This window comes from Sinohyriopsis cumingii, chromosome 5 (genome assembly GCF_028554795.1).
Source record: "Sinohyriopsis cumingii isolate HCF-2022 chromosome 5, ASM2855479v2, whole genome shotgun sequence".
NCBI classification, from domain to species: domain Eukaryota; kingdom Metazoa; phylum Mollusca; class Bivalvia; order Unionida; family Unionidae; genus Sinohyriopsis; species Sinohyriopsis cumingii.
The window spans coordinates 61,705,323-61,732,110 of NC_142965.1; the positions used below are offsets into that span (position 1 = coordinate 61,705,323).

Genomic DNA, 26,788 nt, shown 5'->3' on the forward strand with positions numbered 1-26,788 from the left:
AGAGAGCTTGCCAGTGGCTTCTCGTGGGTCGGTGGTTCTTCCCGGGCTCTTCCTCCACCATTAATACTGCCGCCATGCATAGCCTATCGTGTGCTGAAAAATGGCGTTAAACCCCACAACAACAACAACAACGTGCAGGACAAGCTACAGTTTTGAAGTTCGGAGATTTATGCTGCTCGCGCATCTGCACTTCTTTGGGCCATCAAAGTCGCTCTGGGTATCATTTACGCCACTGGCCCAGGGCGCTATTTTCCCTTTGCACACTACTGTTTCTCTACTTCCGCTCACGGTAGATCTTTCTGATAGTCCCTCTTTTGAGATCCTGGTGACGTGACGTAACTGCGTATTTACGAAATGGTTTGATGGAGTGATGGGTGGGAATTCAGTGGTGCAAGTAGGTCATGGTAAAGCACGCCGTACAGTTAAGGCATTCATCGTAAGTACGGCCGAACTGGAAAGCGAGGTCGGGGGAGGCCGTACCATACCGGTCATCTAGGACCCCGGTCGTCAGATAAAATAATAGTTTTAACTTACGACACAGGATACCCGGATGCCGTACCATAGGAGTTAAATTCCAATTGCAACACTAGTTTAATTCCATAAAATGATACATCCATTGTACTGGTGAATCAGTTATTTTCAAGAGTATGACTTTTTGTTCTAAATTATGTTATCTACGGTAGTTTGTATTGACCTGTCCACCTTTACTAGATAAACAAATTGTCACGTATGATATTCGATTTATATAATTTGGAAATGCTCAGTTCTCTTGACAGATCATATATATTCCGGACTTATTTCATATGAAACATGATACGAACAGTCCTATTTGACGTTTATAGACGAATATTTTCTTTGCAATTATAGCAATATGGCGATTTTTTTTTTCATTTCCAGTGGTTCGTCAATAACGAACGAATGAAAAATATGGTAAACAAGTTCTCTAAGTCTAGGCAACTTTACTCAGACCGAATTAGTAAAATATTAACAAATTGCGCTTTTGGTCAATAAAAAAATCTAATTAGTTGAAACCAAGTTGTGATCACAAAAATTAATATAAGAAGCAATGCGTGCTGTGGCTCTATTATTTGTTCGCTCCATCATAAAAATCCCCATTCTTAAATCTCAAAAGGAAATATATGCCATTGATTTGCTCTCTTCGCTCCTTTTTTCAACACCACGCAACCCTCCTTTATGTCCAAAACCTTCATTTATCTTCTAATCGTGATGAAACAAGCAAAATGTAATAATCCTCTCACAATCGATGCAGATGAGGTTCGCTTTACAAAGGGAAACTACATATGGGCATATGGAAACAGTGTTTCACATATATAAGAATATTTTAATTTACATTTGCCAAAAACATTGGCAAAACAAAAAGAAAAAAGAAAGAAAAGGAAAAATCTTTATTTCACGTATCTAAAATTATGTATATTACCCTAGGAAGGGTACATATAAAGTTTTGGTTTCCCTTTGCGAGTGAGTGGTTGTATTCGTGTGACAGCTTTGATTAAAGATTTTTGCAGTTAGTATCTAGTGCAGTAACCACTTACCAAATGTAATTCAAATTTCATTGTAATATCATCACATAAGGCCCTTCAAACCAGTAAGACTCTTGCCCATGAATTCTGTCCCTCGATGGGACCGTGGGTGTGAATAATTATGACATGAATACACTTATTATTATTAATGATTATTTTTCGTCCCTTGCATTTCCATAACCAATTCGATTACTTCAAAGTTTATAACATCACACACTAACGTGATTAATGTTATTAATCTGCCCTTTGATCGAATCAGTGGGTGTTTCCAAAGTGTCAGTATCCAAGGACACCATTTCGTGAAAATATTCAGTGATTAAAAAAAAATCAGATTTACTACAAATCTTGAATATTATATGATAACAACTTTTACTTCATCCGTATGTTTTTCCTATGGTTGTATTCATGGATGGGATAAATCTCTTCCCAGTGTTTTAAGCTTGCCTCCGGAAGTAGGATTTTGAATTTGTAAACAAACTGTTGTTATGGGCTGCTATTGAGGAATACATGCGTCGATCATTGCAGTGAGTTGAAAAATTTTACATTCACGAGGGGTACATAACTGCATCAGGTCTGCAAACACTGACGGAATGTCCATCTTTGCTATGAAAAGGAACTAAATTGTCAACAGTCGTTGCCTATTTTCGAGGCACTCGTCGTATGCCAATGGGGTGTGCTTTGAACCATGGGTACACAACGTAAGCTTCATATTAAAATAAGTAAAAAAAATATTGAAAATAATATGAAATAGGTAATATCTAGCAGTGAGATGAGCTAGCTGGACATTACGTTTGTCTGCTGACTTGCAGGGCGTTACGTCATGTGACGTGTAATCGTGTCTCGTGCGCGTTCTGTGCCAGTTTAAAATATTCCGGATGTGCAAGAACCGTTTATTAATGCATCTTCGCTAGCCAAGGTTCTGATATATACTATATATATGGTTCACATATCAGAACCTTGTGTAGCGAAACTTTTATTGATGGCAGTGCCTGTCCAAGTTTGAACTCGCAAGTTGTTTGATGACAACATTTTATGTGCTCACACATTGTCACACAGGTCAAGTAGGGCTCGAAGTTATTTCAGCAAGGGTGTAATTTTCGAGAATTTAATTATACATACCTTTCAATGTTAATTACGTTTAATTTGTTTGTCATCAATGAATATTATTTGTAAAATTGTAATATAAAGATACAAAAAGTGAATGTTTATAGTCAGCATCCACTTCATTTGATCCAGGTAAGTACCTGGTCTCAATTGTAAAAGTCTATAGAAATCGATAATTTTTGTAATGACAGCTAAGGTGTAGAGCATTTAACAATCAGGAACAGGTAGACTTAAGTTAAACTATACCAGACCAATCTAAAAAGTTAGTGTCTTTCTGTATACCTGATGAACTTTGCTGATGCCACATTTTAAAAAAAATATTGAAAAAAAGAAAAAACCTTAATGAGAAAAGAAATTAACAAAGGGATGCTGAGACATTGAAAGTTACATTCAGGATGCAAATGACATTGTGTAGTTTATGGCTGATTTAAATCAATCCAGACCAACACAAAAAAGTTTGTAGCAACCCTATTTTTTTAAAGGTAATCAGAGGCACACACATTTTTTTAATTTGGCCATAATATTACATTTTAGAACAATATTTTATTTAAGATATGTCACTGTACCTACCACCATATTGGCCAAGTCTGCATGTTGGGTAATTCTGCGCAACAATACATCATTTCCGTAAACATTGGATCACATGCTATTTTGGGTCAAAAATTCATTTTGTATCAAGAAAGAATGATCATACTTTAATTAGGAAAAGTGATATTCATAAAGTGTACAAAAATATCCCACATTTTGACTTGAAAGGCATATGAAAATATGATTTCTAAATGTCAACGTGAAGACCCACTCCATGACCTACTTGAACCTGTAACCCAGAAAATCCTATTTACTATGGATCTTTTAGAATCATACAAATAAATACATCATATAAAGATGAAAACGTATACCTTAAAAAATTCTGCATCTTAATCCAAGTTTCCAATTTTTCAAGAAGTTGTCTCACACATACAATATCTTCTACTACCCAATGTGTCAACTTGCCACTAGAATGGCATTCTCAAGAAATTCACTGGTGTTTAGTCTGTTTCTAAACTCTTTAGTAATTCTTCTCCATAAACAAGACATTGTAAACACATTACATCCTATTCATTGTTGTTTCTCTTCCACATAATATCTTTTTTTTATATAAAATGTTGAACTTGACTCATATTTTTGCAAGATTGGTTTAGTTTGCTTAATATCTCTTACCATTTATTGGCATTATTGTGGTGAATTTTGTAAGACTAGCAATAAACCTGACCTAATTACTTGACTGAAATGCTGATAGAAACAGGCAAAAGTAAAACATGAGAGTGGTATCCTGCGTGTCCAAAATTATTATTATTTTGAACAGAATATTCTGGTGACATTTGCCATTTTTCAATTCAGTAAGTGTTTTTCTTCAATTTTGGATACAGAAACAGGTGCACAGATGTGCCAGACAGTATTGTATATCAATATATTAACACACATTTTAACAGTTCATGAGCTTTGACTTGTTTGTTTTCTCAAATGGATGGAGACAAAGCAGATAACAAAAATAAGTACTGTGCAAATTCTCACAAGGATCATGACAGGACACTTGTTGAATGGCAAAAAAATATGGGACATGTAATGTTTCCAGCCATTTCTTGACAATAATAAAAAAAAAACCTAAGATTATTTTACTGTAAAAGTTTGCATGATCACAAGACTTAATACATCAGCAATTTGGAATCTTCTTTTCTTTAGCAAATCAAATAACTGGATGATGGCGTGAATGGTAAACCTTAGGGATCAACCATTTAAGTTGGTGGGGGGGAGCAGGTGGTGGGCCTTGAGTTAAAAAATAAATAAATAGTACTTGGCTCTTAAATAGCTCAAAAAATATTCTTGCACTGATTTATAGGAAAATAACCTATTATATCAATTATATTTGCTGATAAAATTGATTAGCTTGAGGTAGATGCAAAACAAAATGTCCTGGCTCAAAAGTGAATCTCATTACCCCCATGAAAATTAAATAATCAGCAATAATAATCAAAGAAAACCTTTGATACTGGTAATCACTCCATTCGTTTGCATCAGCTAAAACAGTATGCCATTAAAGACTGTGAATCTCGATCAAATGGAAGACATTTGCTGTAAACAATTTTAACCCCTTTCAACTTAAAGATCAGGTGTTCCCTAGGGATCCCTCCTGGACATGTTTTGGTTATTATTTATGTAACTGATCAGTTTATTTTTCACAGAGAACCTGTAGCAAAAATATAACAGATAATACTGTTGTTATTGTGCTGAAAAAATTGCTGACAAAATAAAATTAATTCATCATTTTGAGTTCACTGATTTCTATACTGGGTTGAAGAGCATCAAACTTAGTCTTCTAATTAGCAAGACTAACTCAGTTCTTCTGTCTTCTGACATTAACTTATCTCATAAGCTCAACAATGAGAGAGTTTTATGAACTAAAAACTGACTACTGAGGCTTTACTTTAGAAAATAACTTTCAAGCCAATGTCATAAAAATCAGTTGGCAATTAAATATATTTATAGAGGTTCTGAAATATGTTTCCTTATTTTCATTCCAATCCATACATGGAAATCTTGTATCATACACTTCAATTCTACCACATCAGTTATTATTCTAATATTAGGTGTAGTTTATCAAAGACAAATTGATAGACTTCAGGAAATACAAAGAACAGTCACATAATTGTAAAATGTTATTGCTACGCTCACACTGTTGATATAATTGCTATATACAGTGAGCTCAATTTTCTAAGTATTTCTTAACAGATTATCTACAACAGATGCTGCTTAATATGGAAGGTCATGCATGGCTTGGTCCCCAAATGCTCCACAAATCCAGCCATGTTAAATTCTTTTGAAGGTCCAGTACATGAAATGATCTTCAACTAAATGTAGAGTCCACTATCAGCTTCAGACATTCAAGAAAAAGTGTGTCTAGTTTATTAGATTTATTTTAATGTTTATGTTTTTTTATGAATGATGCTATCGTTTTATCTGTTTTGGATCCCTTTTAATTGCATTAGGTATATTGTTTTCTTGCGGTGTTTTTAATATGTATTAATGTCTTAATATCTTCACATCATACAGTTTGTATCTTTTTATTGCATGTATGTTTTGTGTATGAGGCATCTTAGTGTTAGATGTTGCTTTTGTTTTGGTATTGTCTTATTCAGCTTTGCCCACAATGCTGTAGTTATTATTTGCTTACTAATGTCCATTATCATCTTTTTCTTTTGTGCTGTTGCCGTATGTATGTTTACTTTAATATCTGCTTGTATCATTGGAACCTTGGGAAAAAAAATATGTTGTGCAAATGATAAGGAGGCCAAAACGATTCTCAATTCTTGATTGTCTTTTCCTGATTTTAAAAATATTCATCATCATCAGTCATATCCTTTTATTTTATGCTTGGCCATAAATTACTGGATTTTCCAAGTAGAATAATTGTGATAATTCACTGTAGGGGTTTTACTAGAAATAATTTAACTGCCATGTTGATAAAAAGATAAACATGAAATTCAGAGTTATTCTTAGATTCTTATTTGGCCAAGTAGTTATGATGGCCAATTCCCATTACAGACAAATCAAGTTGAAATCCAGCATGGATCAACTTATTAATGTTTTTCTTAATGTGCTATTTTACTTTGCATTGTGAAGGAGGTCTATATAATTGTTTATATTTTCTGTGTTAATAATCACAAAACACAGCTGAACATAGATGGGCAAACTTGTACATTGCACTTATCATTTGAGAAATTCAACCACTCGATGAAATATCTGTTATTCACTTGTTTCAAGTAAATATCCTCCATTTCTAAAATAAATTGACTACGTGATTTGATTGTGTCATGAAAAATATTTGATGGTGATAATATTATTTAAGAAACTGTATATCTGTTATTAAAAAGATTCATAATGTCACTGTATAAACATAAAATATCTCTTGTTTTCAGGTTTCTGCCTTTTAAAAATAATTTTTGCATTTTTGAATTATATACATATGTATATGTATGTATGTATGTATGTATGTATGTATGTATGTATGTATGTATGTATGTATGTATGTATGCATGCATGCATGCATGCATGCATGTATGTATGTATGTATGCATGTATGTATTTTGGAATTATTGTAAAAGATTGCAAAGACAGGTTTTTCAGAATGGCTCAGCAGTTGTGTTCAAGCTTAGTAGGAATGTTTCTAAGTACATGCTCTTTCAAAGTTGTGTCTGTGATCACTTCCCTAGTAATGCTATGGGTTCAACATGTTTGTATATTTATTTTGTTTTATGACTGACCTTAGTTTGTAGTTGAGGGTAGGAGTTTAGGCCTACCCAGCTGATGTCTTTTATTTTGTAAACAACATATTATGAAGCTAATTTTTGTCTATGAATTTGGATTATATTTTAAAACCAAAATTACTTGGAGATAAACATGTTTAGTTGGATCTGAGTTCAGGATATTGGTATTTCCTTGTGAAAACCTGGCATACCTGATGTTTGCCACAGTCTTTATTAAAGTTTCAGTAATAGGCCTAATCTTTTTAACAACTTAGAATGCTTTAGAAATGGACATTTGACCTTCATCCTTTTGCTGTTATTGTGTCTTGATTTTTTTTATAAAGATTGTTTGTATTAGAATTATTCGTTCCTCAGTGAACATCTAAAGTGGAATCAGTATTTCAGTTGTGTTCAGTTACTATTTGAGAGGATTTATTTATTTAAATTATTCATTGAAATTATAAATCATATTTTGGGATTTTTGTGAATTCATTAAAGGATATTCTGGATTGTATCATTGTGATTCAGCAATACTGTTAGCAGATCAACACTATTTCAGGCTATTGGTTCATCTGCACTTTCAAGACTGGAATTCATTTTGAACACCAATGGAATGCTATATACTTTTGGACTTGTGATATAACTTTTTAGACTGTTTAGGATTTCATTCACAGTACTGAAAGTGCTTTTTAAATTTGTGCTTTTTAAATTTTCACTTTATAATTGTCTAATTATAAACAAAAGAACTGTTAGAAGAGCAAAGCCAAGTTCTGTTAATACAAGTTCTTAAAATGCATTTTGCTTTTTTTGTATAGACATTTATACTTATTTTTCTATTAAATTGCGGGAAGGTCTATATTCTGAATATGCTTACTTTCATGTATGCTTAATATTCAGTAGTTACAGTGATGAAATCAGATTGTAATTGTCAACCAATACCAAATCAAGTAAAATAAAAACACACAGAAGTTATCCAATAGAATTAAATTAAGCCAATTTAATAAAAGACATGCTCAAACATTTTATGATGGTCAGAGTTTATAGTGAAGGACCACTTGTGGGAACCATAGAGCATACCACATTGTAGTGAAATACCTTAATAAGAAGTTGATTATACATACAATTTTGCTGTCACTTAATAAAAAGGAATATGTTAGCATTCTCACTGTATAAAAAAGAGACAGTATTGTAATATGGGCTTTATAGTGAGAGAGAGAAACATGTCCACAGAGTATGCTAAAAAGCACAAACTGTACCCTTTATGAGCATGTGTACTTGATATAGTGATGAAATATTTGAATAAAATTTAGACACTAATTTTGTCCATGTTGTCCTTTTTGAGCATGTGTCCCTAATATAAAGATTTCCACTATAACAGGTTTAATGTTTTCTTATTGTCTTTACAGGCTTAGATGGGGAACATTTGGATTAAAACAGCTGCACCAGCAAAGAAGTACAAAATTCTTGAGAAGAGTTATGAGCCTTTAGATGATGGATTAAGAGATAATGTTGAGGATGACTTATTCTATGATGCTGTTGAATTGGATTCACCCCTGTCATTGTACTCAAAACAAACAACATCCTGCATAGAAGACATCTCACCAAAACTAGTCTTACTTGTGGAGGAGCTAGTGAATTGCTTAGACAAACAGGATTATGAGACAGCTTTTAACAGAGCAAGAGATTTACAGAACTTACAGAAGGGTATGAGATGCAAACTAGCTGACTAGGCAGATTCATAGATTTATAGAGAGATATATAGATAGATGTCAACCTGTTGAATAGTCTTAATGTAAGTTTATTGCAACTTCAGATTTTTATCTGGTCAGTTATTAAAGCAATGAGTTTTGGATTTTTTTTGATGCAGTATTATTTGTCATGTCTTGAAGATAAGTAAGTTTCACACACCATTCAATTATCAATTCTAATTTATGTTTCTATTCATGAGAAGCTTTAGAGTGATATCAATAATTTACACTGTAGAAATCAGTGGAAGATGTAAAGAATCAATTCTGTAATTGTATGCAAGTTATGAGGAAATCAGACTGGCTGAAGAAAAAAGCTGTGTTTATTCATGTGTAACATTCATCCAGCTTTAAGCATCATATGTTTAGGCCTAGATCTGTTGTTCCATTTGAACTGGAAAATCAGTGTCAACTTAATCATTCTGCTTCAGATTTAAAAAAAACCCCAAACAGTATAGAAGCTGATTGGCCAGCCTACTATGCAACAGCTGATTCAGATGAACACTGATTTTAATGGGGTGCACATCATATGTGTAAATATGGTACTATAATTCTTTGTAATGAGATTGGTATGAAGTAAAAAGTTATGGATGGATGATCCAAGGCTGAAAATGTCCATTGATTAATGGTATATCTTTTCAATATTGATAAATCACATTGCACCATCATTGACCCATTGAGGGCATATTTGTGTTTGTTGGCTAAACTTGTGCAATGAATGTAAAACAAATAAATAAAGATGTAAATAAAGTTAATTATTAAGTTATAACCAGAACACTTTGGAATTGCAGAAAATAGTCACTTTAGGAAAGTGTTGAGGTTACACATTACAATTTATTATTAATTTTACTATACTTGAAGAGAAAATAATTGCTGGATTGAAGAGACCATTTATGCCTTACTATCAGTGTTGTGGGTGGATTTAGTATTATCCATGAGCATCCATCCTTTCATATGTCTTTCCAGTTAAGTTTGGCATTTAGGCCAGATTTATGGCACTATTGGCAGTGCATTTATGTTACAGGAACATGTTGTTATTTTGTTTTTCACTTTGGATACTGGTTACCAGAGGTTCTAAATAATATCCTTTTCATTGTCGAGTGCATTTGACACCTTTCTGTTGTTAGAGATGGAAAATATTAATGGAATATATACCATCCAGACTTGAATAACATTTATACAACAAAATATAATGTTGTAATACACTTTCATTGTAATAAATATTTTCCATGCTATGTTCAAGTTCAACATGTATACAGGTAGCTAAGGTAATGTGTGCCATCACCTGTTGCTAGACAAGAATGCTACAGCCAATCAATACTGCTCTGTGTCAGCCAAATGCTATTCAGGCAGCTGCTGCTAGCTTACCTTTTTATGACTTTTACTTTTGCTTTACCATTGGCATGTAGATTTATTAAAATATATAGGGAAAGTAATGAAATTGCATATATTTTTTAATGATAGTTTTCAACGAAGGTTAGTGGTGCACCAATCTAACTTATGATAGTGAAAAAGGGTCAAGTTCATTGGAAGGACTTGGTATTTTTCTATCTTTTCAATATGTGGAAATATATTTGGCCAAGTAAGTATGTCTTATACTGTAGTCTTATTTATCACATGACCTTGTTTGTGCTGAAGGCCAGTAAATGTGTCCCCATTCATGGACCTTGTTTCTCAAAAGTTTATTCTTCACTTTATAATTTTTAGATTCTATCATTTCTACCTAACTGATGATGGAAAGGTAATACAAAACACTAATGCATTATTAGAGAAATTTGATTTTTTTGACATTTTTTTTATTGACATTAGAAATTGCCTTATTCTAGAATCTTTGGGGGATTATTCAGAATTGAAGATATTGGATATACATGTATTTAAATTTGAAAAACCTCAGATGGAAAGACAATGATGGATCACATTTCTAGCTCAGTCTCATAGTGTAAGAGCATTCATTGCTCCAGTTACTTCTGTTAACTCATATATTTCGTAGAGCTCTCTGAAGAAATTTTAAAATAAAGTTCTAGGGCCAGATTTCCTCCCAAAGTGAGACCTGCTATTAGAAAAGCATAGATTAATATTTGAAAAATTTAAAATTGCGACTCAAAAACGGTAAATTAGAGGTCCTGTAGTGTGTGTATGTGTGTGTGTGATTAGGATTTTTAACATAGCTGTTAACAATTTTTCAGTCATATCGCAAACATGTTTGTAGTGTGGCTGTTTATAGTGATATCTAACGCTGGGGCATCACGGTGCAGACACGTAGCATGATGTCCCACCCAGTCATATTATCCTGACACCAGGCCGACCAGTCCTAACACTAACCTCTAAATGCTGAGTGCCAAGCAAGGTAGCTGTTAGTACCATTTTTGTAGTTCTTTGGTATGACTTGGCCAGGGTTTGAACCACTGACCTCCCGCTTCTGAAGCGGAAGCTCTGACCACTAGGCCACTGGAGTGGTCCTGGAAGCAAGGATTCTCAATACAGAGAGCTAGGCATAAGGATCTATCAAAGGGCTACTTGGCAGATGGTTGAGGAAGTAGCCCAAAGGACCACAGGACAAAATACTTAGCCCATAAGGCTACATAACAGACGGTTGGAAAAAGAGCCCAAAGGACCACTGGATAAGATACTTAGCCCAAAAGGCTACAGGACAGATGGTTGAGAAAGTAGCCCAAATGACCACAGAACAAGATATTTAGCCCAAAAGGCTACATGACAGATGGTTGAGAAAGTAGCCCAAAGGACTACATGACAAGATAGTTCAGATGGTATCCCTAACCGATACATGTTCATGTAGTTAACTTAGTAGTTCAGTGGTCAACAGGGTGACAGTTCTTGATAGATCGTGGCCTTCAGGGCAATACAGTTCATATGGTAGCCAAATCCAAAGGCAACATGACAATACAGTTCAGATGGTAGCTGTGAGGGACATAGGACAAGAGACTTTAGCTTAAATTCAGAATCCTGGAAAAGTTTTATTTTATTTTATTTTTTGATTGTTTTTATTGTTCACAATATCATTCCCAAAAAATTGGGAGCTAAGTGCCTTTTCCTTTTTTATGAGTCATGAATGATCCTTTTTATAACAACATATGTGTATGCTTATATTTGAAAAATATATCAAGCAGGCTACATGAATTCAACAAAATGGTAGCAGAGATCTGGCATTCTGGTAGAACCTGCACCCGGGCACAAAATTATCAGACTCTGAATTTAGTAAAACTGTCAACAGAATAGACCCTGATGTGCTATTAAATGGTAATTCTACTTGTAATTTTAACCAGGTCTAATGTGCCATTGCATAATAATTGTATTTATAATGTCAAGGAGATAGAGTAGACCCTGATGTGCCATTGTACAATATCTCTACTTATAATGTCAAGGAGACAGAGTAAACCCTGATGTGCTATTAAATGGTAATTCTACTTGTAATCTTAACCAGGTCTAATGTGCCATTGCATAATAATTGTATTTATAATGTCAAGGAGACAGAGTAGACCCTGATGTGCCATAGCATGATAATTCTACTTATAATGTCAAGGAGACAGATTAGACTCTGATGTGCTATTAAATGGTAATTCTACTTGTAATGTTAATCAGATCTAATGTGCCATTGCATAATAATTGTATTTATAATGTCAAGGAGACAGAGTAGACCCTGATGTGCCATTGTACAATATCTCTACTTATAATGTCAAGGAGACAGAGTAAACCCTGATGTGCCATTAAATGGTAATTCTACTTGTAATCTTAACCAGGTCTAATGTGCCGTTGCATAATAATTGTATTTATAATGTCAAGGAGACAGAGTAGACCCTGATGTGCCATAGCATGATAATTCTACTTATAATGTCAAGGAGACAGATTAGACTCTGATGTGCTATTAAATGGTAATTCTACTTGTAATGTTAATCAGATCTAATGTGCCATTGCATAATAATTGTATTTATAATGTCAAGGAGACAGAGTAGACCCTGATGTGCCATTGTACAATATCTCTACTTATAATGTCAAGGAGACAGAGTAAACCCTGATGTGCCATTAAATGGTAATTCTACTTGTAATCTTAACCAGGTCTAATGTGCCGTTGCATAATAATTGTATTTATAATGTCAAGGAGACAGAGTAGACCCTGATGTGCCATTGTACAATATCTCTATTTATAATGTCAAGCAGACAGAGTAAACCCTGATGTGCCATTGCATGATAATTATACTTATAATGTTAAGGAGGCAGATTAGACCCTGTTGTTCTGTTGCATAATAGTTCTACTTGTAATTTCAAGGAAACAAAGTGGACCCTGATGTGCCATTGCATGATAATTCTACTTATAATGTCAAGGAGACAGAGTAGACCCTGATGTGCCATAGCATGATAATTCTACTTATAATTTCAAGGAGACAGAGTTGACCCTGATGTGCCATTGCATGATAATTCTACTTATAATGTCAAGGAGACAGAGTTGACCCTGATGTGCCATTGCTTGATAATACTTATAATGTCAATGAGACAGTGTAGACCCTGATGTTCTATTGCATAATAATTCTACTTGTAATATCAGGGAGACAGAGTAGACCCTTATGTGCCATTGCATAATAATTTTACTTATTATGTCAAGTTGGCAGAGTAGACCCTGATGTTTTTTTGCATAATAATTCTACTTGCAATATCAAGAAGTCAGTGTGGACCATGATGTGCCATTGCACAATAATTCTTCTTGTAATGTCAAGAAGACAGAGTGGACCATGATGTGCCTTTGCATAATAATTCTACTTGGAATGTCAAGAAGACAGAGTGGACCATGATTTGCCATTGCATAATAATTCTATGTGTAATGTCAAGGAGACAGAGTAGGCGTTGTTCTGTTGATATAATTTGAGATGTCACCATGGGTCTGTTGACATTTGGGTATGTCTTGTACTAGGGCAGGTACTATTTTGATACGTTATAGATATATGGTGGCGCTCTACAGTTTCATATTTTGCATAGGGTTAGAATTTTAAAGAAAAAGAATTTCCCCGGCTTTCCTCACTGGTTATACTGGCTATTTAAAAAAGACCTTGTATGTCTTAGGTATAATGCAAAGAACCTTTAATTCCATTTATTTTGGTGTATGATTGATGGGTGTACTATGGGTTATAGAGTATACAGCTTGGCCTTACTTCAGATGTGCACCTATCAAAAAAGTGCTAGCTCTACTTGGTCATTTTCACTTCCTGAACTTCAGAGGTAAATGGTATAAAAAAGAGCCAATAACTTTTTTTACATTTTATATATTTGGTAATTCATTCATTGCACTTTCAGAAGCTGGTATTGTCTAGTCTGGCAAAATTCATTTTCCCTGTTTTAATAGCTGCTATGTATAGTGTACTTTAGACTAATTCAGGTTGATTTTTTAACACAAGGGAGCAGTCATTTTAGTTATCAGTGTGCTTAAATCATGTAAAATTTCCAAAAGTACAATATCCAAAAGAAATATCATCCACATTACATTAATGTAGCATAGAGGTATGCCAAAATTCTCTCCATTGTGCATATTTTAAATGCGAACTACTTCACCTTACATACGTCACTCTCTCAAAAGTGCATCTTATCTGGCGAGTGCCCCCATGCCAATGCTGTCCTCTGTGATTTGAGTGAGGGAGCCTTTTCTGGAAGGAAGTCCCAAGAAAGCTGTATTATATTAATGCATCAGATGATGAGTTATAGTGGTATAATTGAAATTCTTATTATATTTTGTTCTTATTGGCCAAGGTTCAGTCATGTTGCAATGATCAGATGATATAAAAAAATTCAACAAGTTAATGGGGTCAGTAATCTTACCTGCATTATAAAGGACTATCATGGATTAACTTATAGTGAGGGATCATAGTGCATGTAAATACCCACTATGTAAATGCCCATAATATCTCTTTTGACAAGGAGAAAATATTTCATTGTCACATATCTTTCCCTTGACTGAGTTTGAGAGACCGTGTTGAAACTTTGGCTACAGTGAATGTGAGAGCTTCATTTAGAGTTCAAAAACCTGATTCTTTTAAGACTTATAACATTACAGCTGCATAGACATTACTTTATAAATAATGTTCTGTTGATTTTTCCCAGTAATGCTGACTGCCTTTGTGTTCTTTACAACGAGAGTCTTTTGATAATAATTACATCATGCAGAGTATATTAGATCTATAGAACACATACACAGACACACACACACACACACACACAAGGGGCCCTGAGTGGCCGAGTGATCTAAAGCACTCTCCATTACGGATCACTGCCATCTCACCTCTGTCTGCGCTGGTTCAAGTCTCGGATTCAGCCAATGTGGATATGTGAGAAAGCTTTCCAGTAGCTTCTCGTGGGTCGGTGGTTCTTTTCGGGTCTTCCCGGGTTCTTCCTCCACCAATAATACTGGCTGCCATGTATAGCCTATTGTGTGCTGAAAAATGGCGTTAAACCCCACAACAACAACAACAGCATGCACACACACGCACACGCACACACACACACACAGACATGGTATTGATCAGATCCAAAATAATCATGTTGTGATGGAATTTGGTTTATAATTAACATTTCATTTATCTTAATATGTAAACTTTGTAGTAGGATCCCATATGTTTTCAAAGATGTCTATATAATACAATCACAGTTTAATGGGGAAATGATCAAAAACTAAAAACATTTCTTTTAAACATTATTTACTAAATTTGATTCAGTGACATATAATCAGACGTTTAAATGTCTGTGGGCCTTAAATATCTGATATTAACTTCAGGTTACTGGCGAGGAGGGACTGGGTCAAGTCTTGCAGTTGAGCAGCCACAGACCCATGAAAATCCAGAGGCAGAGAAGGAGTTAGAGAGTCAAGATCAAGGTCAGGGTCAAGTGAATCAATCCCAGGAATCAGTTACACCTAGCCATAATGCCCCAGTCAGTAGCCAAGACAATAAAGCCACAGAGGATGTGGATATCTCAGAAAACCAGATTACTGGGCAATTGGAGAAATCAGAAATTACAAGCTTTGAAAATGATTCTAAAGGCATCAAGAAACAAGTGAGATGGAAAACTACGCTTGAAGACCAGATAAATGGAGAACAGTTGGAGGAGAAGAAACCTCATTTGAAGCCTTTGGATCTTGATACTGCTGATACTGTTGATAGCAAACTATCGGAAAGTTCATCCGAAACAGAGGGAGGGAGAGAGCCCACAGTTTGGGAAGTAAACATCTCAGATGTTAGTAGATCTGCAAAACTTATCCGGAAAATCCCTAAACTATCAAATGCAGAGAACAACAGTGTCAATAAAGAGAAATATGTTCCCCCAAGGGTATTGGTAGGAGCAGCACAGATTGCACAGAGGAAAGTGCTAGACTTGAAAAGATGGTCAGTATAGGTATTTTATATGCAGAACAAAGCTTATCTTTATGTCAACAAATGCGATTTTAGCTATGAAAGTAATTTACTTTTTTAGGTAAAAAAGAAATGTTTGCAGTTAAACATGTAATGAAAGAAAAGAAAAATTGCATGTTTAAACTGAACAACAGAATGTGTTTGTAATCCTTACTCATGAACAAATAACTTGATGAAATAAAATTTCCAAAAACAAATTGTCTTGGGCACCCTGATTCTCATTTTACATGATTTAGTGAATACAGAAAAACAGTAAGATATGAAACAAAACTGAATAATTTATTAATTATTTTATTTGTAATCAAACTACCTAACAACCTAAGCCTAGTAACTTAAGTACATGTTACTAATTTGATAACTAATAAATAACTGACTAAGCAACTAGTTTTTATATTTTTGATGTACTACACATAATGGAAATTATATAGGCTAGATGGACGATTTTAGTATGATGTTTTTGGCACATTTGCATGTATGATCAATGCTTCACACACACCTGACTCAGTGGGTAGAGACTCAGACACATAATCCAAAGGTCATGGGTTTGAGACACACTAAGGTCAGCCTGGGTCATTTGTCTTGGAGTGTCTTTGGATGAAGCACATTGCATCCATTTGCTTGGCATGATATGGGAATTAATGAGTTTAAAGTGCCATTACCCCCCCAATACAAATCACACACCTGAATGCTAAAGGTAGAGATTTCCAATTCATGATTCATTTTATCTCACACAGTATTTTCCTCAGCTGATAATAAAGAAATATATAAGGTATGTTTCATTTATTTAATGGACAAAAAAACAGGATTTTTATTTTTGATTGTTCTTCATAAATAATTTTGATTGTTTCAGGTATTGTTTGAGCCGTCCCCAGTACAAGACTTCTTGTGGTGTTTCATCTCTTGTCTCCTGCTGGAACTATCTCTTCAGTACCCTGGGACACGGGAAGTGAGTACACTTTCTGTGTTCCCACCATATCAATGAAGGAGAATTATAGCATTACCAGTGCCTGTCTGATGTGTGACATCATGTCCATTACACATTTCATTTGGATACAATTTTCTAGTTTCATCAATAAAACGCAAGAGAGGTATACATGTTATCAGCTCAGAAGTGAATGCCAGAAATCAACTAAAAATAATGGAGATTGTGCAAATAGTTATAGAAAATTGTTTTGTTATCTAAGATCACCAACAATCATCATCTATAGCTGTTATCTTTAAAAATGTATACCTATTCATTAATGTAATCCCCAAAAGTAATTTATTAACTTCCAGTAGTACCGGTAAATGTGGGTATCTCTGATATTAAGTCCAACATTTTTTTTATTCCTGAGGGTTTGTCGGTTCAATGAGATGTGAAATCTCTGTACAATAACATCTTTTGCAATATTTTCTCTTATAGAGAGCATCATGGTAAATTCTTTCTGTTATTTAACTAGTTTATTTACCTTCTTAAAAAAAGTTATTATTATTATTATTATTATTATTATTATGCAGGACTGATAGTTGCTTATGATAAATAGGTAAAAGATGGAGGAGACCTTAATAAATACTGGAGACCTTGCCTCCATGCAGGCATACTGGATGTTGGTTTTAAAAAGGTTAAAAAAGGGAGCAGACTCTAAACAGATGCTGGAGATATTTTGTCCAATGAGGAGACCACCAACACATATTTAACATTTGTTCACTCATTTCTTAATTAAATAACTGAACATCTATTTGTAACAAGTGCACTGAATAATGTCATGGCATTTTTTAATCAGTAAAATATCTTGTTTTCAGCTTAAAACATCAGTTACATATGATGATTAATGACTGAGTGACATCACATTAGCAATTCCAGAAAGTATTAATCCAAATAAAAGAAAACAGTATTCACTCCCATGATGTGCAGTTCCCCTAAAAGTATTTCCTGCTTTTCAGATTTTTTAAAACGCTGGATCATTATTTTTTTTTATAGCACAGTCTATTTTATTTGTTAGCTGTGTAATTTTCAAGGGCTCAGTGTCCTATGTTTCTAGCCACACCAGTCCTTTATTGAATGCTAATATGGCTTTGGAAACAGCATTCTGTGTTTCCGGCCTGTCCTTCTTGTCAGTGACAATAGTAAATCCTTCTTCCTGTTGATCAGGATCTGAATTTTCTTTTTTGGCACCTAGTAGAAAGAACTGGATGATTTCAGCATCAATCGTACATTCAACAGTTGGGCAATCCTCACAGATTTTAATGCAGTGCTGTGCATTATCAAAAGAGATAAAATGTCCCAATAGAACATCTTTAGACTTTTCATCCTCCTACATAAATTCCTTAAAATCACAAACCTAATTACCAAATAAGCTTTCCTTGTCCTTGACATCCCCCTTACAAGATTAAATGTCTTGATATACTCACAAATACTGAGAAGACTAAACTCACGTTTAGATTTGATTTCACTGGAATGTAACACATAATTGTTTGAATCTCTTCTGGGCTACACTGCAACAGATTACAGAAAGCAGTGGTGAGTTCAAAAGACAAGTTGCTACTAATTCCTAACTTTAATATCTGTTTCCATGTGTCAGTAAACAATGGTTAACAATAAGATGGTCTTCTTTATAATCAGTGAGCTGTGTTTACAGAGATAAAGTCACTGATCTGCTGGAGTGGCTTTTGCGCTTAAGGTAAATTTGACAATCCTGAGTACTTTAGCCAAATGCAATAGTTGATATGGACCAATGCCAGCTGTGGCTTATTAGAGACCTAGGTAATTTCAGGTATTCAATAGCCTGTTAGCAATACAATATCTTATTTTATCTTAATGCAGCAGTTGCTAATTAGAATTAAATCATGATTGTAAACCATGTTCTGGTAATGTCCAATTTAAGGAGTGGTTTTTGACGTAAAGGTTTCAGGTGGTAGATGTTGACAACTTTTTATATTTTTTAAAATTAAATTTCTTAAACTTTGATTTTGTAGTCGATAGCACTACCATGTTATATCTGGAATCATGTTACAGCAAAACATGTTATAATGGTGGAAAGTTTAGTTCAGAAATGGGAGAGACTCAAACAAATGGTGTATGATTGGAACAGATGTCTGATAAAGGTTTTGAATAATTGGAGATGATCACAGTAAACCCAAACTCAGTGCAAGTAAGCCTAAACCCAGAATGGATAATGAAAGGACTTTAATTATCAGTTTCCATTTCATTAAGGGAATCAGAACAATGGGGCTGACAATTACAAATGTAAAGATACTATGATGGCATTTGGATAAATAATATCATAGATATAGTATTGAACATGAACTTAACACCTTACAAAACAGTAGTAGTTCATATATAGACGGAAATGATGCAAACGATGAGCCTGGATGAAATCAATGATGATTACTGCTATGAACTCTTTTTTTGAATCAACATGCTTTTATAAAAAGAGAATTATATACACTCATAAAACTACATGGCTTGCCACAGAAATCAGTGAAGTCAGGCAGAGTAGAGGCTGTTTTCATAAAATCAAGGATTGGAACAGCTATAGATCCTAGTATAACAGATGTATGCATTGATTTTACTAAAAGAAATTTTTATAAAGGTCTGTTGAAAAGGCACAAAATTCAAATGAAATGTGGAATATTCTGAATTGATTTGACTCCAATAGAAATGGTTAGATCTCAAATCAGCTTATAATTATTGGGATGGTAAGTGATGATATGTATGATATTGTTATTGGATTTAATGAGCACTTAATTATTGTGAATTCCAATATCTCAAATACTATTGTAAATAAATAAAAAGCTACAAGATTTTATTAAGTCTAAAATTCCTGAAAATGTACAGTTCACTATTCCATTTATGTCATGGCTGATGTAGTAAGTGAACTGATAAAATTAAGTTCTAAGAAATTGTCATCTTGAAAAATGTGCTGATATTATTACTCCATTGCTTACCTATATAATTAATCAAAGCATTACAAGGGGAATCTTTCCATCTTGATTGAAAGCAGCCAAGATAATGCCAGTTTATAAAATGTGTTCAGAATCAAATTCAGATAATTATAAAGTTTATCTAATATCTATTCCACAACCATATCTAAACCATTTTGAAAAACGTTTTCAAACACCACAGTTGTTTCCTGCTAAAATACCATTTAGTTTATCCATCACATTGAGATTAAACAATCCTTTCAGTCTGTTAACAAAGCTCACTGATGAATGGTTGCTTGCAATGGGTAATGGAAAAATGGTTGGAAAAGTATGCCATGACTTTAAGAAGTAGTTTGACTTAGTTGACCATAATGTACTTGCATGGAAATTTGAGAAATACAAATGGTCTTACTTTTTACTCTCATATTTCAAATAATTCCTGTCTGAAAGCCAAGAAGTTGTTATTGGTAACATTAAATCAAGGCTGATCTCCTCAAACAAAGGAGTTCCACAGGGATCTATTTTAGGGCCTGCATTATTCAGATTGTTTATAAACATGGTAAATGACTTGCAACTGTAAATGCAACATTCAGTGATTGATATATATGTTCTATGCTGATGAATCTATCTTGCATAAGTCTGATTCTATTGGAGTAAAAGGATGAGTTTAAAATCAAGTTGAAGATTGGTGCTCACTGAATGTCTTGTTTATCCACCCCCTAAAAGTCAAAGCTGTGTTTATGGAACAAAGCAAAGATTATTGATACAAATTTTGAGCTCTATCTTCAGTAATGAAATTGACTATGTTGACACAGAATAACATTTGTGAGTTAACATTGATAAGAATCTAGACAGTTGTAAGCATGTGAAACATTTGTTCTGTAGTAAACTGGACAAGTTATCTTTTACAGGGAATATAATATCTACCACTCAGTTGCGAGAAATTATTTTACAGTACATTAATTCTTCCTCATTTCGACTACTGCTGCACAATTTGTGGAAATACAACTGATAATCTTGAACCAATACACTAACTTTAAAAAATGGGGCAAGAATTATAATAAATTTACCACTGTTATACCATCCAGAATTCTATTCTTGATAATGAAATGGCTGAAATTTGAAAACAGAATAGCCACCCAGAAGTCCATACTACTGAACATAGTAAAATGTGAACTTTGCCCACAATATTTGCATGGTATATTTCATTTTATGTCCAAAAAAAACCAGTATCAAGGACATGAATTGAGATTGATTACAAATCATTATGATTGCAAATCTCTATTTCCAAAAAGATTTACTTTAAAAACAGTCATTTGCTTATTCTGGTATCCTTCATTGGAATGAACTCCTCAAAATAATTAGATCAGAAATATATCTGAGTTTGTTCAAAACAAAATCATTAGATTACTATTTCTAAAGGAAATTTTCACTGTTTATATTGAAATGCATGCATTTTTATTTATCCAGTTAATGCATTTCATATATACTTTGTAATATTTTGCTTAATGTGTCTAAGAATGCTGTACTAATTTTCATTTTGACAATTGTAATTACAATAGTTTGTTCATCCTGAGGGCCTCAGGAGAGAATAGTATACCTGTATTATAACTGAGTTATCCTCTTTAAATAAAGTATTGATTATTATTATTATTATTATTATTATTATTGAATGAAGCCATCCAAATGTAAACATTAGTACACTCCACCACCATTAGACCCTTCATTTATAAGGCAGGTATATTCTGTCAAGCATGACATTTTATTAAGCAGTAGTAAAGTTATATGTATTGTGTATTTAATTATAAGGCAGTCTTAGTATAAGACTGTGTAATCTATTAATTTCATAAACACCATATTCAAGTTCTATTCTAGAACTGAACATCTGAGGGCAATAAATACTTTTCTATTACAAATTACATGGGTCTATACAATCCTTTTTCTTTCTTAATTTCTTCCTTAAATATGCAACACTTTTCTTTCATTCTTCCTGTTTTTCTTCTTTCTCATTTGATCAAACACTCATAATATCAGAAGTAGAGAGATGTTATCCAAAACATAGCTCAGTCATTCAGCAAAGTTACTTTGTAACAGGTGTCTTCGTGGGTTACTGACTTATTTTGGGAAGTTGTGGGCATTCTTAACAATTCAGAACAATGGAAAACTAAATGATTCTTGGCCCAGAGTCAGTAAAAAAGAGCATTTAATATTGAAATTTTTCATTTTGTTATAGCTTAAATCCAATCACACAAGAAGAAGCCTTATCCATTCTTGGCTTCCATCCACCATTTAGTGAGATTAGATTTGGACCCTTTACTGGCAATATAACATTAATGAGGTAAGTAACCTAATATCCTGTTTTGTTAGCAAAAATAGACACTTATTAAATCAAGAATATTCACACATATTTGCTTTATAGTTAATTAAAATTAATAAACCTGGAGCAAGTAATTTTAAACAAGTTTCAGAAAAGTTTCAGATGAAAATATTCAGATCCAGATGCCTTCTGGGAAATTAAGGAATTTTCTAATGAAGATGAGGAGAAGGGTTTTCCATCCTTCCCTGGAATGGAAAGTAATATAATAGTAGCGGGCATGAATTATGTAATTAAAATTAGCTTTACCCCCCACCTCATACAGTTTTATGAAACAATTTGAAGACATGCAGAAATCAACTTGACTTGAAGATGATTTTGTATGATATGTTATACCGCAGAAGATCAATAGGTTTTTAGTACAAGCATGATCATTTACTCTCCTTTACTGGCAGTGAAATTCAGTTTTCATCAAATGTCTTGAAACATGTTAGCACTCATATTTTTCAGGTTATTCTGGGCCTAGCATCTGTATAATTTTTCAATATATGTTACATTTTTTTTGTATATAATTCATTAGTTAACAAATTGGCTTTGGAAGAATACCAGATAAAATCAGTAGATTTAACAGTACAAAGACAAGGTGTGATTGGTTGCCACGAAGGTTAATCTATGTTAGCTTGCATGGTACTGTAGTGCTGGCCATCACCGCCACACACAAAGCATTTGGTTACTATTATTAGACAGAAATCCCAGTTAATGGCTATTCCCATCATGTAGACATCCAGCTGTATTAGATACATATAATAAAAGATTTGCACTTGTGGGAAAAATAAAGAAGTCAAATTGGACAGATGGATAGACAGACAGGTAGGACAAATAAAGACAAAACCAATCTAAAATAAATATTGTTATGAGTCTATGCTCTTAGAATAAGTAACAGAAAAGAGTGAACATAACAAGCTTAGTGAAATTTAACAAATAATTTATTTCCCTAGAATACAAAGTGAAAAATGAGAAAAGTGAACTTACAGTATTGTGAATTATATCCAAAAATAATCCAACAATTAAAAACACAAGTCCTAGTAACAAAAAGTCCTGAATAAAACACAGTTCAAGTCCCAAAGAGATCCAAAATTGAAGGTGATGACATGTCTGTTATAGCCTACAAAGTACTGATGTGTCAACAGTCTCTTCTATTCCAGGTTTAAATTCAGTATAAATTCCAGTGAATGTTTTTATCCAAGAATTTTATCAGGGCACTTTTGTATTTCCAGAGTAAATAGTCACTTGAATTCAATAATTTGAAGAAAATGAAATTCAGTTCAAACTGGTCACAACATAATACAACTTAAAGTGCTAGATGTTAAAGCACGACTGGTAAATTCCTCAGTCACAAGATAATATAGTTCTCTGCTTGACCTCAGGTCACAATTAGCATTTTCTAAAAACAAACATTAACTATTGGAAAATAACCTTCTTGAATGATCTAATGAGCCTTGTTTATTTAAAACACAATAGCCTATAAATTTCACTTAGGAATCTCCAGCACTCTCACTCTGATTGACATATTTACTCCTTTGTTTACCTGAATAATAATCCTGATAATAAGCTCATACACATAGATTATAATGAAGCTATTTTTAGTTGTTTACATAAATTAAATATAAAAAAAGGTCAATCAGTTTAAGCAGAAATTAACTCATTTTTGGACATGCTCAAGTCCAGCATACAATGTTACATTACAATAACATGTAATATAATTAAAAAAATGAAAACTAACAAACAATTAAGCTAAATATTCATAACAATATGTTTGTATTATTGAATCGAATATGTACAAATAAATTGATAACTTCAGTTTGTCCATCTTCATGTAATGAAATCCATAATACTTATTTTTTGTAATCCATTTATATAATAAATCCATGCATTGATTATTATGTCATACATGGGTAAAAACTTTAATCATCATTAGCCTTGGCTGTGGAAAGAGCCTTCATTCTAATGGTGTACTGGTGACTGCATGCCCATTTTGACGCTGTTCTAGAACCCACTTATTTACACTAAATTCAGATTGCTTAAGGGGTTTACATTATTTGAATTTTCTTCAGAAGTCTGGCACTATCAACTAGTCTTTGAAGGTCTTTGACAGTTTGGGAAAAATGAGGTAGCATTTTCAAGGCCTTGAAAGTTTGGGAAAATCGAGCAGATTACCCTGAGGGTTTTAAAAGTCTTTGAAAATTGAAATAAACCCAAACATTTTAATTTCTTTCCATAATCAAAAATAAAATTGTCCAAGGGTGTTAGATTTGGATGTAGTTGAGTTTTCCTGGTTTTTTTCTTTTGATTAATTATAGTTTGAATTTTATCACTAAACAATGTTGTAGTAATTTGCATTCATTGTTTTCCCATATAACATAACTTGTATACAAAATGTTAGCGAAAATAGGTCTTGGAAATCTATGTTTGTGGTCTTTGAATACTTGGGAAAAGTCTTTGAATTTATCACTCAGAATTCTGTATGAACCCTGTAATAGTGAAAGTTTAGCAATCCATGATGTATGATATCTGAATGACAAGGTATACTGTAACTGTCAAAAACATTGACTGTTCATAAGCTTGGACCATTATTTATGTAGAGGTTGAGCTTGGGGTCTATAAAAGGCACTTTGATCACAGTCTTTGAAATCTCATCAAAGATTTGCTGCAGTTGAAAAGGTGTCATTGCACAGTATGATGAAAGTGACTCAGCATGGCATTGAAAATCTGTCAATGTGCTATTGAAGCCATTGTCCATACAGCAGATGTTATTCGAACTCGCCAATAAAGATAATAGTGGGGTATATCTTAGAATAGAACAATCACTTAAAAGATAGCATATGTATATACATGAATCGATTTAACAAAGTCCGTGACTTTCAAATTTATGATAAAACATTTCTAGTCAATAAGAAAACATCAGAGGGCTTCCAAACTAGTTTTGAAATGCACATGGTATTTTGTTATGGTGATGGACTTAATAAGGAGAACTAATTAATAATAATACTTAAAGGTATATTCTGTGAAGTCCATTGTCCGTTTGTTAATAAACACCAGTAGATATTGTAATCACAAAAAGAGAGCTTATGCACATATGCACCCGCAAGATTTTTTGAGGGGGAGGGTCAGGATTTTTTGCTGGGGAGGTCAGTCAGTCATGGTTAGGAGACTTAGTATAGTAAGCAGTCTGAAACTAAAGCTAATATTTACTAAGCATTTTGAGCTGAATCTTGTGATATATTTTCAGCTTCATTTGCATGATTAAAGTTGTCAGAATTCATATATATATATCTATATTTATTTGCAGTATGACTTGAGGGGGAGTCAAATGCCCCCCCCCCCCCGACCTATGCTGCGGGCACCTATGCTTATGCATCAATCATTGTATTTTCTCACCAACAATTAATTATTAAGTTTTGCAAAAACAAAATGGCAATATAGTATTTTCAATCTTTTTTGCCAACGTAAATCTCTTTAGTAGAAATTTTATGTCCAATAATTTAATAGAGTTTTTCAAAAAATATAAAGTGATATGTATGAAAAATTTTGATACATTTAAATAATTATTATTTTGATAACTGGATTGTGTACGAAAAAAATAAAGGGTACGAAAAAAGGCACATAACCAGCATTTATTCACATAATTACCACATGACCATGAAAAAAATAATCAAAATAAAGACTAAAATTCTGAATATAGATTAACTAAGATCATCATCGATCTAATTTTAGTTTTTTGTTTTGGCTGAACAAAATAATTTCCCATACATTAGCAGACTGGTTATTTTTGCATCTCCTTTGATGATTTTGAAATTGGTGATTTTTATTTTTTTCCAGTTGCAATCCTTTTTTACATTCTGAAACTGGTTTGAGTAAGGGGGAATTTTGTCTTGTGGCAAAGTACTTTGATATTTAATTCCCTTGTATTCCATAATATTAGCATTATTACCATACCTGTGTAAACAGGTATCATAATGGTTGCTATCATCAGGCAGTCTAAAACTGAGATTTGACAGTATTACAGTTATTTCAAAGCATTATTTCTGAAATTTCTTTATTGCATTTTGGAGATATTTAAGTTTAGTGCAATGGTTTCTATGATTCAGATCCAATGGGTGTTCTTCATTCAGTACAAGATAAAACCTTCAATGTACATGTGGTGATGCCATGGGTATAAATATGCTCACTAAATACGAGTATTAAACCAGACACTGTTGGTTTTTGTTGTCACATTTTAACTAGTTACTAAGAAAACAGAAAAATTAAATAAATATATTTCACACACATTGTATTAACTTATAACATTTCCATGTAATAAATCATGATATTTCCATGTAATAAATCATGATGATCATCCTTTAACAACCACAAAGTCATTTTTTGTGTCATTACAGTCGATATAATACATTAATCAATCAAAGTAGAAAACAATGTTGAAGGCATCCCA

At 33.3% G+C, this 26,788-nt stretch overlaps 1 protein-coding gene across 5 annotated transcripts in view; it reads left to right on the forward strand.

The window, feature by feature from the left end:
• Window positions 1–2,003: 2,003 nt before the first annotated feature.
• LOC149799291 (basic immunoglobulin-like variable motif-containing protein) overlaps window positions 2,004–26,788 on the forward strand; it is a 55,839-nt gene continuing 31,054 nt past the window's right edge. Inside the window, exons 1-6 of one of the 5 annotated variants that reach the window (XM_089958591.1) lie at window positions 2,416–2,597; window positions 5,415–5,576; window positions 8,335–8,632; window positions 15,449–16,055; window positions 16,933–17,028; window positions 22,219–22,323. In XM_089958591.1, coding sequence (XP_089814717.1) covers window positions 8,341–8,632; window positions 15,449–16,055; window positions 16,933–17,028; window positions 22,219–22,323 — 1,100 coding nt within the window. In that variant the 5' untranslated portion in view covers window positions 2,416–2,597; window positions 5,415–5,576; window positions 8,335–8,340. Of the gene's footprint in view, window positions 2,066–2,134; window positions 2,240–2,415; window positions 2,598–5,414; window positions 5,577–8,334; window positions 8,633–10,098; window positions 10,256–15,448; window positions 16,056–16,932; window positions 17,029–22,218; window positions 22,324–26,788 lie in introns of those variants that run through there. The other 4 variants (XM_089958594.1, XM_089958595.1, XM_089958592.1 and 1 more) reach the window with 4 other exon arrangements.